Raw genomic sequence first — 14,155 nt, forward strand, 5'->3', positions numbered from 1 at the left:
GCGGCCACACTGATTTATTAAGTATTCCCTGACTTAATAGTACCACGCAACCGGATAGTAAGTCTTTGCTTCGGGGGACGGTATTAGGAGGTTTGCACCCATGGCATGTTGTTAAGTCGTGCAAATAGACGACTGATCACCTTGATTTAAGATACATACTGCTATTTCAACGGAAACAATGATACAATTTCTTCTATTGGGATGTCTTTCGGGCTCTTTAAATCCACTTTCATGCGAGAAATACATATTTTTGGATGGTATGTTTATTTCTATCCGATTTAGGTAGGGCAAACACAATTCATCATTTAGCGTGCCTGCATGACTCGGTCAGCTGTAGTTTATAGCGGATCTATAAAAATTTTCTCACAAGAATAAGATAAGTAATCCAGCACGAAGCAGCGAGGCAAACATCGGAAAGAGACAGAGGTGATTCTTACGTGTGCAAAAAAGGAACGAACAAGTGAACTGATTCGAATGTTTTCTTCCCTACGCTCCGTTTTAGTAGCAAAACGCTCGAAAGGGCTTTCCCAATGCAAAGGGATAGCTTCTCTAACCATTTCAGAGCTGGTGGGGAAGTCACTCATTCACCATGTGATAGCCAAGTGCAATGAGTTACGGTAGGGGTAGAAAAATGAGTATTACAAATGTGAGTTACTAGATGACAGACGACGACGCTTGCGCCAAATGTATACACTTTACGGACTATTCCGAAAGCCGGACATCCTTTTTTTAAGAGTGCTCCCAGTGATTTTTGTAAATGCTTTTGAATGGTACTGTTCGCACTCACTTGGTCGTCTGAGAACATCAGCCGATGCCGGCTGTTTGTAAATGGTGACGTCACTTAGATTTAAGAATGGAATGAAACAGGTTAACATTTCTACACATATTTTTAAATTATTATTATTTATATCGTATTTTCAGGTACAATTTTGAACCAATTGATATAATATTGAAAGAAACAAACATTTTGAACATTGAAAGAAAAATCCCACTCGTATTATTGGTTTATTGGATGTTGACGCACTTAGAGACTAAAATATGTTCGATTATCAATGCTGTCCAGCTTATTGGCATTTTAAAAACACACCTGAAACTATTTTTATCAACAAAAAAAAAATACAACAAGTACTGAAAAATTCAAGATAACTGTACATAGGGACCGAGTGAAAGTGCGTTCAATTAGCAATTTGTACTCACAACTACAGTTGAAGGGTTGCTCACTTTTGTTTCCACCAGTAGCGTTCGTGTGGTGTGTGGCTGAGATATACTGAGCTCCTGGGGACACTAAAACAGAACTCACGGCGAGCATCCTCGGCGTTGCTCGTCGTTGTTGTCGTCGTCGTCGCGTTCGCTGTCGTGACTGTCGGGACTGATATACCATAGCAGAGGTTCCTAGATCCGGTTGGGACTGTTTTGACTTCAGAGAAAGAAACGTGGAACAAGGATACGGGTGTGTTATCGTCATCGTCGTTGTCGTTGTCGTCGTGCTCGTCGTCGTTGTTGTCGTCGTCGTATTTAGTTGTTCAAATCATAAGTTTGTTGTTTGTTCCCCGGTCTTGTGTGAATACTACTACTACTATTACTACTACTCTTACTACACTATCCGCTAAGGAGCCGCGTGTGCCGCAAGCTAAGTAAGTTGGTAGAAATCGCTCGCAAGTCGTAGTGTCCGTAAGAGAACGAGCAAAACGCCAGGAATACTTTCGATCAGCGATCAGCGAATTTAAGAACGGTTCAGTCGAGCAAAGCACCTGAAAGTCCCGGCAAAAACCATCGTCAACCGGTATAGAGCGGGAATGCTTGCCACTGGAAAATCGTGCCTCCCAGTACCAACGCAGTGCCATTGGCGAGCCAAAATCGTGGTAGTAATAATCGTTGTAGCATACACATTCACACACTAAGACCGGGCAAGGAAGGAGCAGACTGGTTTTGGTGTCTTGAAAACAAAACTCTGATTGTGACGTGGAACGAAGAGACGCGCTCGTAGATACGGTTTTGTCAGCGTTGGAAAAGATACAGAGGAGCGGTGAAGTATGCTGATAGCGGTTCGTGATTTAAATACACCCGCCAAAGGAAGCAGTAAACAGAAGTGCCCAACCGAAACGTTAACGTAAAACGAATATTAACAAACCAATAAGCAAGGAGCATGCATGCAGATGCGAAATGTAAAAAAACAAATAGGATAGAAAACCAACTATCATCATCTACAGCGAGCAAGCAGGTGAAGCTGTAAACACATGTATAAAGTATCAACAATCGTGGAAGTAGGACGATAGAAAGTCAACCCACAAACAAGCACACATACTCAAAACAAACACTGAGCTCTGAATCAATCGAAAAATCATTACAGGGATTATATAGTTTACGAAAAGTGTACGTTAGTCACGCATTTCTGTATGTATGTGTGTATGTAATGCTGGCAATTTAGATGACGATGATGGTAACAATTGCTTGAGCCTTTTCCTCGAAATTAGCAACTCCTTTAACAAACCTCTCATCCACAGCCTGAAAAGGACAAGCACCCGAGAAGGCCATTAGAAGAAACCTAGCTCAAGGAGCGAAAATCGATAAAAAAGCTCCTCGCGGAACAAAAGGAACAAAAACAGCCGAAACGCAAAACGACGCTGTTGAACAATACAATCCATCTAAAAGCGGGCGTAACGTAACAACTGTGTGGAATAGAATTTCGCCAGAAAACGGCAACCCTGTCCTTTTAGTCCGCGTGACGCGTAAAGTTAAAGAGTACACGAGGTTGTATTAAAGCTCACAGCTACGGGCGACGGATCAGCACGGATGCGGACAGTCAGCCGCCGATTGATGCCAGTGTCAGCTGGAGTGCGTGATAGCGTTGCATCCGAGTGAAGGGAAAACCGGTCAACGTGAGCTGGCTTTTCCATCTGAACTGGCCTGGGAAAACTGCGTGTGCGAGCGGGCGAGCGAGAGTGCAATTGTGTCAGGGCGAGAACGCACGAGCCGAGCAAGCGAGAGTACGAGCGAGAAAGAGAGAGAAAGAGAGAGAGAAAGAGTGAACGAGTAAACGGCCGCATGCATTGCCGTCAATAATCAACAATCAGTCAGTCACTCAGTCAGCCGCCAGTGGCAGCATAAACAGCATACACTTGCAGCAGGAGAAGCGGTAATATATTGACTGCATCCCTTCGGTGCCGTTCGCAATCGGTGCATCGTGACAGTTGTGTTGCAAACGAGTTTCGTCAATCGGTGTTTTTTTTTGTTTTCATCACTCGCGTGTACACTGACTTTAAGCAGCGTGTACTGTAACCGGCGCAAATGCGTGTGGATGCGTTTTTTAGTGGAACGAAGCGAAACAACTAAAGTTCTTCAGGTGTGCAGGCCAGGTGTGTTGCTTAAGTGAAAGTGAACAACGGTACAACGCGAACATAGCCGCATTCCCCATTCTTCCAAACTAGCCGCAGTGGTAGTGTGTTAGTGCTTTGTTGCGTCTTCGTTCCCAAGGTGCCATTCTCGTAGTCGAGCCCATGTCTCGAGACAAAAGTTGCTAGCAGACCGGCAAATCATCCCAGAAGCGTGGCGAAAGTATAATACAAAATTAGCATTAGCAAGAGCCTATTAGTCGAACGCATTAGCGCAATAGCGGGTTCGCTATCGGAAACACACAAAAGCAAACTAACGACCCCAACCAACCAAAACAAATAAACGCAAAACTGAGCAGGAGAACCACAACCATCACATCAAAAAAGTGCCTAACTATTTCCGTTTTGCGTTTCGCTTAAATCTGTTGTTGTATGGGCCCACTCAGTCCCTGTCCCGAACACCCCGTCGATTTGCGTGGACCCGTCTGTAGAAAACACGCTTACCGTACCGGACCTGAACAGGCATGCTAGCGGATCTGGGAAACAGCGTGTAGCTAAGGATTGTCAAGGATTGTTCGGATTCCCAGAAAACCAAAAAAGCCCCGTTATACTTTAGGCTGCCGTTTCGGGTAGCTGGTGGAAGGAGTGAAAAAACAAATCAAAACGCATTAAATTGAAAAGTGTGCGCCCAGTAGTTTGCTCTCTTGTGGTGATAGTATTAACAAAACATAATACACACACATACGCGCGGATTATTCGCAATGCTGCGAGAGTGCTAATATAAAAGTGATAAAACTATTACAAAAAATATACCCCCCTCGCACCCTCCAAAAACAAAAAAAAATCGTGTGCTGATTGTTATCATCGCGATTGTTATTTGAGCTAAAACCGTTTAGAAACTCGATGAGAAAATCGTAGCAGTATAGGGTAGGATTTGTGTAAGTGCAGTAGTGTTTCGCCTTTCCGAAGCCTTTGCCAACTGGAGGAGTATTCCGTTCGAGCTGCTGTTACAAAGGTGTAGTGTTGACCGCGTTCACTTCAAGCAACGAGCGAGGAACGCTAATGCTGGCTGGTGTTTGATGTGAACATTGATTTTCCTCGTATTCCTCGGCATTTGGTAGTGCGTTCGTGCATTTACCTGTTTACGCAGGAAAACTGTGCCCATTAACGCGTCTGCTTCCAGCAATCGATTAAAGCGGATACAAAGTTAAAGGAGCTACGGCGAGTGCTGCGAAAAATCCCAACACGACTAACAAGCAATCAAAATCCTTGGAGCCCGGCTCTGGACCATGGTGTATTGAACAGAGCAGTGTGTGTGTGTGTGTGTGTGCTTCCGGATGATCGTGACTACTGCGTAACGCGTTACTAACAAAAGGTTGAGGTTGAACAAAGTGATAGGAAATATTTGTGATATCAGTGTCTGTGTGTGTGTGTCTCGTGACTGTCGTACCAGATTCCAACCAGATCGTCGAAAACACTAAACCACTAGAGACAAAAAGAGGAGAGAGAAAAAGAGGAAACTCGGTAACCTTCTTCACATATCGGAATTTCACTTGCGAATGCTGATCTCGTCGGCATTTTCGTTTCGTAAAATTTAAATCAACCCACCCACGAGTGGGTTTTGCTGCGGACGTGACTAGTGCATGCTTCCACAAGGCAAAGCGGCATAACTTCCATCCCGCCCACCAAACCTTCCGCAACCCCACCCCCGGGGGTTACATTACGCCCAGCAGCCAACTCCGCCAGCTTCACTCGTGGTGCGGTCGATGGTTCTAATAATAGTTCCGCAATAACAATATCATCACTTTCGCCCATCATCTCCAGTTGGGGAGAGTTAGATTCCGTTCCGAAACTCGTGCGGGGTCTACCGAACCCTACGCCTACCCGCCAAAGCAAAAAGTCGAGTTTTAAAGTGCAAAGTGTGAAGAAAGCAAGGAACGTCGTACGGTCGTCGGTGTCGTCGCGCGCGTATTCCGTTGTGATATTATTCGCTATCGGTTTGGTGATTGTGTGTACCAGCGTAGCGTGATTGTGTTCGTCGTCGCTGTTGTTGTCAGTGCTAGTCTCGAGTGCAGGTTTCGCGTATGTTCACGGTGTAAGTGCTCCGCGTTTGTCTGTGCATATTGTTTGATTATTGGTGTTTGATCTGGTGTATCTGTGAGTGTGTCTGTGAGTGTTTCTGTGTGTGTGTGTGTATTTGTGCAACGTCGTACAGAGAAAGCCCTCACTCCCTCTGACCGCGGAGTGTAGTATCCGGCTTCTCTGCAGCATCTTTCCCCACATCCCGGTTGGGATTGTTTGATCTGAGATGCTGTGATCGGAGAAATATTATTCGCCGACCAACTTCAACAGTCCCACTCGTATCCGCCCTCCGGTGCAGACCGATCGGTTCCGTGCGAGCGTGTGATTTCCGATATTCCGTTGCAGTTTTTTGCCCGCGCCCTGCAAATCCCAGAGGGATCGCCGTGGTTGAGGTGTTAAGGCCGCGGGGTGACCGAGTGTTAAAGGCAGGTGGAAAACAACCAACGTGCGAAGTGATAGCGCCGTGAGCAAATATTGCCAAGTGTGGTGGAAAATATTGATGATATTTTCTGGGAATCATAAAAGTCATCTGCTGCTGCTGGTGGTGAGTGTGCGTGTGTGAGTGCAGCCGGTCGGTCGGTCTGTTTTTTCGCGATTGTTGCTTTCCGTGTTGTGTGGCATTTGGAAAGGTTTCGATTTCGTTTGTTCTCACGGGCAACAGTTCACGGCCCAAACGCGCGTATTGTGGCGGAGAAATAGATGCAACTGACGGATAAAGCAAACCGGTGTGTGCGGGCGGCATAAACGCAAGGAAAAATTTTCAGCCAAAAGTTTGTGTGCTTGTGCAAAGGAAAGAGTGCTGGGCTGTGTTTGTGTGTGTGTGTGTGTGTGTGTGAGGGCGGGAATCGCTTATTCTACCGGGAAATCGCATATCGTACAAGTGCTGTGAATAACCTGAAGCTAAGAGGCGAGCTTGAAGAGATCGTTTGCTCGAGCGCTGCGAATAGATATAAATCGGCGCCCAGTGTCGGGAAGGGCGTCACATTCACTCTGCGACAAATCGTCTCCAGTGCCGACTCTAGCATCACGTTATTGCGTTTCGACATCATCAACAGCACTCTGCATACATGTTAGGTAAGCGAAGCGAATCCACACCGGAAAGCCAAACGACATGCAATGCATGTATCTAGAGTACTCTAAACATTGATTTCCTCCAACAAGACGTCAATTGACTTTAATTCTCGTTCGAATATGTACCAAGATGTACCCTTTAAATCGGTGAAAAAACCCCACTAAGTGATTTCTACCCAAGCGAAAGTGAACAGTCGAAATCACTTGCACTTCAATTGCTAAACCTCCTCCATGCTGCTTGAAGGAGGCGTTGCCGAGCCCGACGAGTGGCTCGCCGTTTTACAGTTTTCCTTTTTGCCGCGTTATATCGCCCTTTAAATTATTGATAAATATAAAACCTAGAGCGCTTGGGACGATATTTCTTTTTTGCTCTCGCAAAACCACAACCGCATATATACACACACTAAACACATACACACACACACACACACACACACATACAGAAACCCACACCCAGATTCGTTCCGTTGTACCGATCCACGATTGCCGTTTGCTTTTGCTCAGTGTAAGCAGACGGTCGGAGTGTGCTAAATTGTACGTACCCGTAAGGCGATTCCGAGACATGAAGGAGATGGATAGGCGAGGGCTCGTTTGTGTTCACCCCTTCCAGACCTTCGGGCAGACATTTGAAATGCTTTTCCCTCGCTGCACGTGAGGAGAGGGGGAAAGGATCCGTTGGCTAAGCACGGTGCCGGAGGACCCAAACACACAGAAACACATATACATGCCCATATACCTACGTAGGCGTTCAGTCGCGCCCGCGACTTTGAACCGACGACACGAGAGTGAGAAAATGAGAGAAAATCCATCTCTACACTCTAATGTGTGCCTTTTTCCAGGACGTACCGTACGGTGTGCCGGGACTAACCTCGCTAAGCTAACGACCAACCATACACATACAGTCATCAAAACACTCCCCTCGCAGGGCAGATTCCCTCGGCGGCATGCTTCGCCTGGAAGGATTTGTACGTATATATGCGGTCATTAGTATATGCTCTTATTTTACGTATTCTCGGGCTTCTTTTTTGTGCCTTTCATTTGCGAGCTCATTTTTCTCGTTCCTTTTTTCGTCTCCTCATGACGTGTTTCGGGCTGTACCACGCAGCTTGAGTCCTCCGTCTTAGTCTATAACTCGGTAATGCATGATTTGCCATAGGCTTTCGGTTCGTTTCCTAGCAGCCTTTGCCTCAATTTAGAGCCTCAGCAACGGCCATGAGGCTTGAGCATTATGTGCTCTCCGTCGCAACACCTTGTCTTGTACCGCTTTGCACTGCCTTGCTGCACATCTTGGATGATCGTGTTTTATTCGTTCTAGCAGGTATCTGTCACCTTCCCAAGCCGTTGCTGGTAGCATTCGGCAGATAAACTAGACTAGAGCGACTAGAAACCAAGCCTCAGCGGTAGCGACTTGATGTTTTAGGAGTGGGCAGGAAAATTGGAGGAAGGAAGATAAAAATACAAAAAAAAAAAACAAACAAACCAGAGCAGCTGATGAAGTTTTTCTTCATCTTGGTAGTGGCGTAGTTTTCGATAGTTTCCACCGATCTGTCCGTGGGATGTCCTCGGTATCGCACTCCTGGACAGTTGGGAAAACCAGAACCGACAGGCAGCCATTTGCTAGCAGCATCGTTAGTGTACGTTTCATGCTTCTTTTTCGACGTTCTCTCAGTATGGTATCAACGGAGAAAATGGAAAATGAGGTCAGTTTCAGCTTTAAGATTGCTACCGTACAGGGTGTACCTTGAGGAAAAAGTATCTTCAACAGGAAATGCACTAATTTGTTCAGTATTGAGATGTTAAGCACATTAAATAATTCACGAAACGTTTGTTGCAAGACATACCAAAGAAAAGAATAAAAGAATCAATTGATAGTATTGGCAAGTGTATTGCAACAATAAAACTCTTATTATGTTCTTATAAATTATTTTCATTATTCAAACTAATTTAATGAGTATTGATTAATCCGTGTGGCGGATTCAAACAAAATAATTCTTATTGATCATTTGAATACATTGAATACTACCCTGAGAAAGTAGAATGATCGTAATCCATATGTATCGTTTGTTCAACAAGGGAAAAACATTGTTATCCCAATTTAAAACCAATCCAGGCGTGTGCAAAACTACCCCACCGCCTTCATATCCCAATAACCCGCTTTAAGCAGGTCCGTCTTGCTACAATTCAGAAATGGGCTTAAGTATTATCACACGATCCCGAAAGTATAAATCTTCAGCGTTTCGTTTTGGCCGCCGCAATCCGCAAGACACAGAAGGCAAACAAACAAACAGCCGTACCAGGCGTTTGTCGAGACGTTCCGTATCGGCCACCACTATCGAGGATGCACTTGGTGCAAGGGTGCAAGGGTGCTTCGGCAAGCCTTGGAAGATAGGGCAAAGCTGACACAGCCCTGCCGGTGCCCCTGTGGTGCTGTGTTCATACATAACCGAACGTACGTGGTGTTCGAGCTGACAATAGTTTGCATGCCAATGAACAAGCGATGTTATGATCAGGCCGCCAGTTGCAACAGTTGCACGGCGAATGGGTTGCCGGGCTCAACTGGTCGATGATGCAAGGAGTCGGTCCCACAGGGTTCTACACCTGCTTGCGGAAAGCCTTGGGATCGTTGGGCAAATGGCTCGCTAGTGTTGGCAGCGTTCGGCAAACGGAGCGCTCGCGTTCCGTCACTTGTGTGTTGTGATAAACTTATAAAGTCACGTTAGTAGGAATAACAAAAATCACGTGCGACTTCATTCATTGTTAACGTACCTCGTTGCTGTGGAAGAAGCGAAATGGAATATTTGCCTCTTTGCTTGATATGGGATGCAGAACTACTCACACGCTGCAAGATCTACGGTCAGTAATGGTTGATGTTTCCAGCATACAAATGTATACAATTTTAAACATTGACTTAGTTTAACATCATTAAAACTAAAAACCATATTTTTGACCAACGTTTTTAGAACCAATGATCTAAAACTTCATATACAGCTGATTTATATTCGATCAATTGCATTTGTACAATTCTTGTCACATGTTTAATTTAAATATCATTTAGAATAATATTCTATTATTCTGCACTTTTTTGTTCGTTATGCTTATGTAAATTATTATAAAGTAGCTTTGATTAACATGTACCAGATATATGAAATTGTTCAACAGGACTAAAAAATCAAATGCTCTTTTGCATTACGGGCAAAATAACGCATATTCGTTAGGTATTTTATCTTAAATAAGTTTACTCTAATTTAAAATGGTTTCTAAACGTTAAAATAATGATATAAAACATAAAACGGATGGTGTTTTAATCCGCAACGTTGAAACTTTGTGATTCAAAAGAAATTTCTGTTCAGCAAAAAAAAAAAAAATACAACGGATGAAAGAGCTATAAAAAATCAATATTTCCTTTTTACATACGACAGACTCTCAACAACCCTTTTCAACACTTTTAAAGCTGGTCCAGTTGCTGATAAAAAGAACCCCGCTGCTCATACGACTGCTCAACGGTTAGGCACTTCAAGCAACCTCGTTTGCTTGCTGAGGAGTTTCAATCTTGAGGAGATGTAAAAATTACTTGCCGAGCAGCGGAGAATAAATAACCGAGCATCCAAATAGGGTCGATGCTTTCATTGGAGCAGAGTAAAATTTAAGTGAAAATAAAACGATCCCAGAACGTACGAACGAACCCAGCCGGTTGGATTGCTTTGGTGAATTCCACTTTCTTTCAATACTGCACTGCCTCGGTTGTGCTCGGCACCGTTTTCAATCGAAAGAAATTTGAACAGATTTGCTTTCAATGCCGAAATACGGCTCGAAGCGAAGCGCTTGATGTGATAGGAATAGGAAGCGAAGAAAAATGATTATGTTACATCATAAATTTGGCTCCAATCAATATCGTGTACATATGTGAGAATGTTGTTTCCGCTTGTCGGGAACCGTACCACGAGTCGGCATGCTGTTTGAGCGGTATGAGTGAATATTGATTGTATCACCACACCCAGCTTACCTTAGACGAGTTTTCGAGCGTATATTTTACGAGAAGGTTGCAGAATACCCTTGAAGGTCATGTGAGCAGCAATATAGTTGTCTTGAACGCATCTTAGGAAACGGAAACTCTTGCAGGCACATAATTTATCAGCCAAAAAAATGTGGCAAAAACCTTTGTCGTGTATATCAAATAACATTAAAATTTCAACGTGAAGTAAAATGAAATAACATTTGGTAAAATTTTGATTTAGATTTACTGGATAGCATTATTTCGTGAAAAATTGAACCTTTCTTGAAGCGTGTCTATTTGCTAACCATTCGTTGCGGGGTATGCTTCCTGAAATCATTCGTAAGAAAAATATTTATTTTTGTACACACCTTTGCATTTCCCCAACTCGGTGTGTGATGTTGTGTGCGTTTCTGGATCTTGGAACATGCTCAATTCGGAAAGACAATAAAGCAAAGAAACACTCGAATGTTCCAAATGAAACTGCTTGATTGGTTCGAGGCATCCAGCCCCTGTGCAGTGTTTGTACATCATGTATTTCCATAAGTACGACAACGTCAGCCAAGCAGAGTGGAGCGTAAAATTGGCTTGAGGTACAACACTGAAAGCAGCCACAGCCCGAGCCTGACATGGGCAAAAGCTTTTCTCGAGTATTTGCGTAAGAAAATGAAACGTCAATAAATAAACGCCCCTGCGCCTTTATGGTATGGTAGCTGAGGCGTACCGGGATGGTTAAAGCCCTCACTAGCAACATTGGGAGCAGGCGGCTTGGAACAGCTAGTGTTTCGAATTTCGTTGTCTGAATAAATTTAACAAAACATTGACACCATCATTAAGACGAATGTTGGTGTACCACTGTACATTGGGTCGTACAGGTCTGGTGGTTACGGTCGCTTGTGGACCGGTTGACACGTAAAGCTCAACGAAAGCCTCAACGAAGCAACACTCTTGCATGCGCAGACGACTGTACGTAGGCCATCGGTTGTTAAAAGCCCTGAGACCTAGTATTTTGGTTTGAAATCATGACTGCAAGGGCTTACCAGACTCATCCTTAAGGTGTGCTCTTCTTCGTTTGCAATTTTATTAGGTTTTGTCTTGTGTTGTATTCAATGATCGAGAGTGTCGTGAATCTATTCAGACCTTACAATTTTATACAATTGCTCAGGGAAACTTTGTAATCGTATCGTTTTGTTGGCTTAGCGAAATCGCGTACCGTGTTCATGTTATACGTGGAAAATTTATTTATTTTTCACATTTTCTTGTGTCTTATATTAACCTGGACATGTTTTTAATTTACAACATGAGTCAGTTAATTTTTTATATTACTTACATTGTATTTGCTTCAAGGTAGAACTTTAGTGTTTGCTATAAAAACTCGTTAACAAAAAACTTTTCAATTCTTTTTTTCCTTATTTAGGCATTTAATACCCTTTTTTCGTTCATACACCATCCACTTTGTGACAGATGTTTGTTATTTATTTCCCCAATTGGTATTAAGTTGCCAATCCAAAACATCAAAAGCTACGGAACCAAATCAAAACCTTTGAGAAAAGAATTACAATACAACAAAGCTCGAATCAATTGTATATGAGTGGGGCCTTTTCCGTTTGAAGTTCGCAGGTTGAAATTTCAGCCTGTCAGCTGTTTACATTGTATAGCAGTTTTCGAGCAGCTATCTATGTGGGTATAATATACAGGTGGGCTTATCCCAAAGTGTATTAATTTAGAAGGCTGATTTTTATCGCTTCTGTTTCTGAATGAAGATTTTAAGCGTGTTTTGAGTAATCGTCAAGCCTCCAGAAAGCTCGTTGGAGCAAAAGTTTTCACTCGTTCTCTCAAAAAGTGATATTCAAATTTGGTTATAAAAAAATGCTATTAGACCACCTGGACTACATACACTTTGATTCCAGATTTCACCACGTGATCTCTTTAATGCACCTTGGGGTAAATGTAAACAACACCTTGTTTTCGAGCAGGTACTCGAATCTAATTCTAGCTTTGATGCTAGAATAATCTAGACTGAAAATTGCAGGCTAGTTTTATGTGTGGTTTTGTATGGAGTGTTTACATGATTTCAGCCTCCAACTGTCAAACTCCATACAAAAAAAACTAACTAGAATCGTGAAGGGCCCCAGTTTTAGAAATTAATGGTACAGGTTCATGATATGATATGTTCAATTTTATTTTTACTTTTTTGGTATGTTTTGATGACATTTGATTCACTTTCCACTACGCCAGGTTAGGCTTAATTAATACATCACAAGGTTAAAATACGCCAATTTTCTTGAACAAATTTTTATATTTTATTTTAAATGTATGTAATAAGTTACATGGTAATGGTAATAATCGTCATGGAAAAAAATAAAAATTCTGTTAATCAAAACATCTAGGATATCATTGTTTATGATTGACCATTTGTTACATTACCATTACAAAAATACGAAAGGCCACTTGAAAGGCTACGGATTATTCAATGATATCGATCAACAAAGAAAAAAATATATTATTATATTATAACAGTATATACATACCGAACATTGCTTCAAAGTTTTTGATTGTTATGCATCGATGCATCGATGGGTGCAGATTAAAATGGTGCTCTGAATTTGATTTTGGTAATGGTACTTTGAGCGTATTTTTGCAAAGCTGATAAACAAAATCCGTTTCCTATAAACCAGCAATTTGAATGTATGATTCGTTGTAAAGGAAATAAATCTTTGATGAAGATATTTAAAATTAAATTTCCTTTGAACGTGTTGAAAAACCATGATGAAAAACCATGTTGCCTTCCCCTTCGTAAGTAAGCTGCCAAAAAACAGGAACAACTCAATTAACTGTAGCACGAACACTGTAATCGTATTAAACATATATTCAAGTCATTCTTACCAAATTGCAGGGAATGCGAGAGGCCCGAGAGAAAGAATTTGTATCCTGTATCTTACTTGAACACTTGGACTACTTACTTGGACACTTTACTTGGAAGTCCAAGACGTTTTCTCTATGAACGTGGACATTAGCCGTGCATTTTCATTGTTTTTTTTTATCTGTAGCAGCATATAACTTTATTGCGTCACACAAAACAATTATAGAAAAAAAATGTTTAGGTAGATACTAATATTACAGTATTTGGATGAAAATACTTATTAAAGGAATAACATTCTACGAAGAATATTATTTTTTTAGTTCCCAAACTATTATCTCACAGCGTTGCAGTGCTGGTTGAAACATCCTACAGCTATTTAGAACGTTCTTGCTGAGCGTTTGAACGATTTCTTTATCGGCTTTCAAACCTCCATTTCAACCATACAATGGTCCCCTAACGATTTGAAAAATTGCACGACGTAAAAAAAGGATTCGAAGTAAAAGAGTAAAATGCCTTCCAACAGCTTCGCCTTCAGTTTTTCGTGTTATTATTTTCTCATTTTTCATTAAACACCTATTTAATAAACATGTATCACATCGTTTCATATCCGCACTTTAGTCACATACCATAATCATATAAAGTGCGGTCCCGTGGTACAGTCGTCAACTCGAACGACTTAACAACATACCCGTCACTGGTTCAAGCCCAGAATGGACCGCCCCCCGTAGCAAGGATTGACTATTCGGCTACGTGGTAATGAATTAAGTTTCGAAAGCCGCCTGTATAGGCCGGCATGTCCGCGTAGGACGTTACGCT

General features: G+C 42.4%; 1 protein-coding gene across 8 annotated transcripts in view; it reads left to right on the plus strand.

The window, feature by feature from the left end:
* The first annotated feature begins 1,412 nt into the window (after window positions 1–1,412).
* LOC121593624 (CUGBP Elav-like family member 4) overlaps window positions 1,413–14,155 on the plus strand; it is a 330,070-nt gene continuing 317,327 nt past the window's right edge. For 5 of the 8 annotated variants that reach the window (XM_041916157.1, XM_041916158.1, XM_041916164.1 and 2 more), the window contains exon 1: window positions 1,413–6,488. In XM_041916157.1, coding sequence (XP_041772091.1) covers window positions 6,482–6,488 — 7 coding nt within the window. In that variant the 5' untranslated portion in view covers window positions 1,413–6,481. The remainder of the gene's footprint in view (window positions 6,489–14,155) is intronic. The other 3 variants (XM_041916168.1, XM_041916169.1, XM_041916173.1) reach the window with 1 other exon arrangement.

The sequence above is a fragment of the Anopheles merus genome, chromosome 2L (assembly GCF_017562075.2).
Source record: "Anopheles merus strain MAF chromosome 2L, AmerM5.1, whole genome shotgun sequence".
In the NCBI taxonomy this organism is placed as follows: domain Eukaryota; kingdom Metazoa; phylum Arthropoda; class Insecta; order Diptera; family Culicidae; genus Anopheles; species Anopheles merus.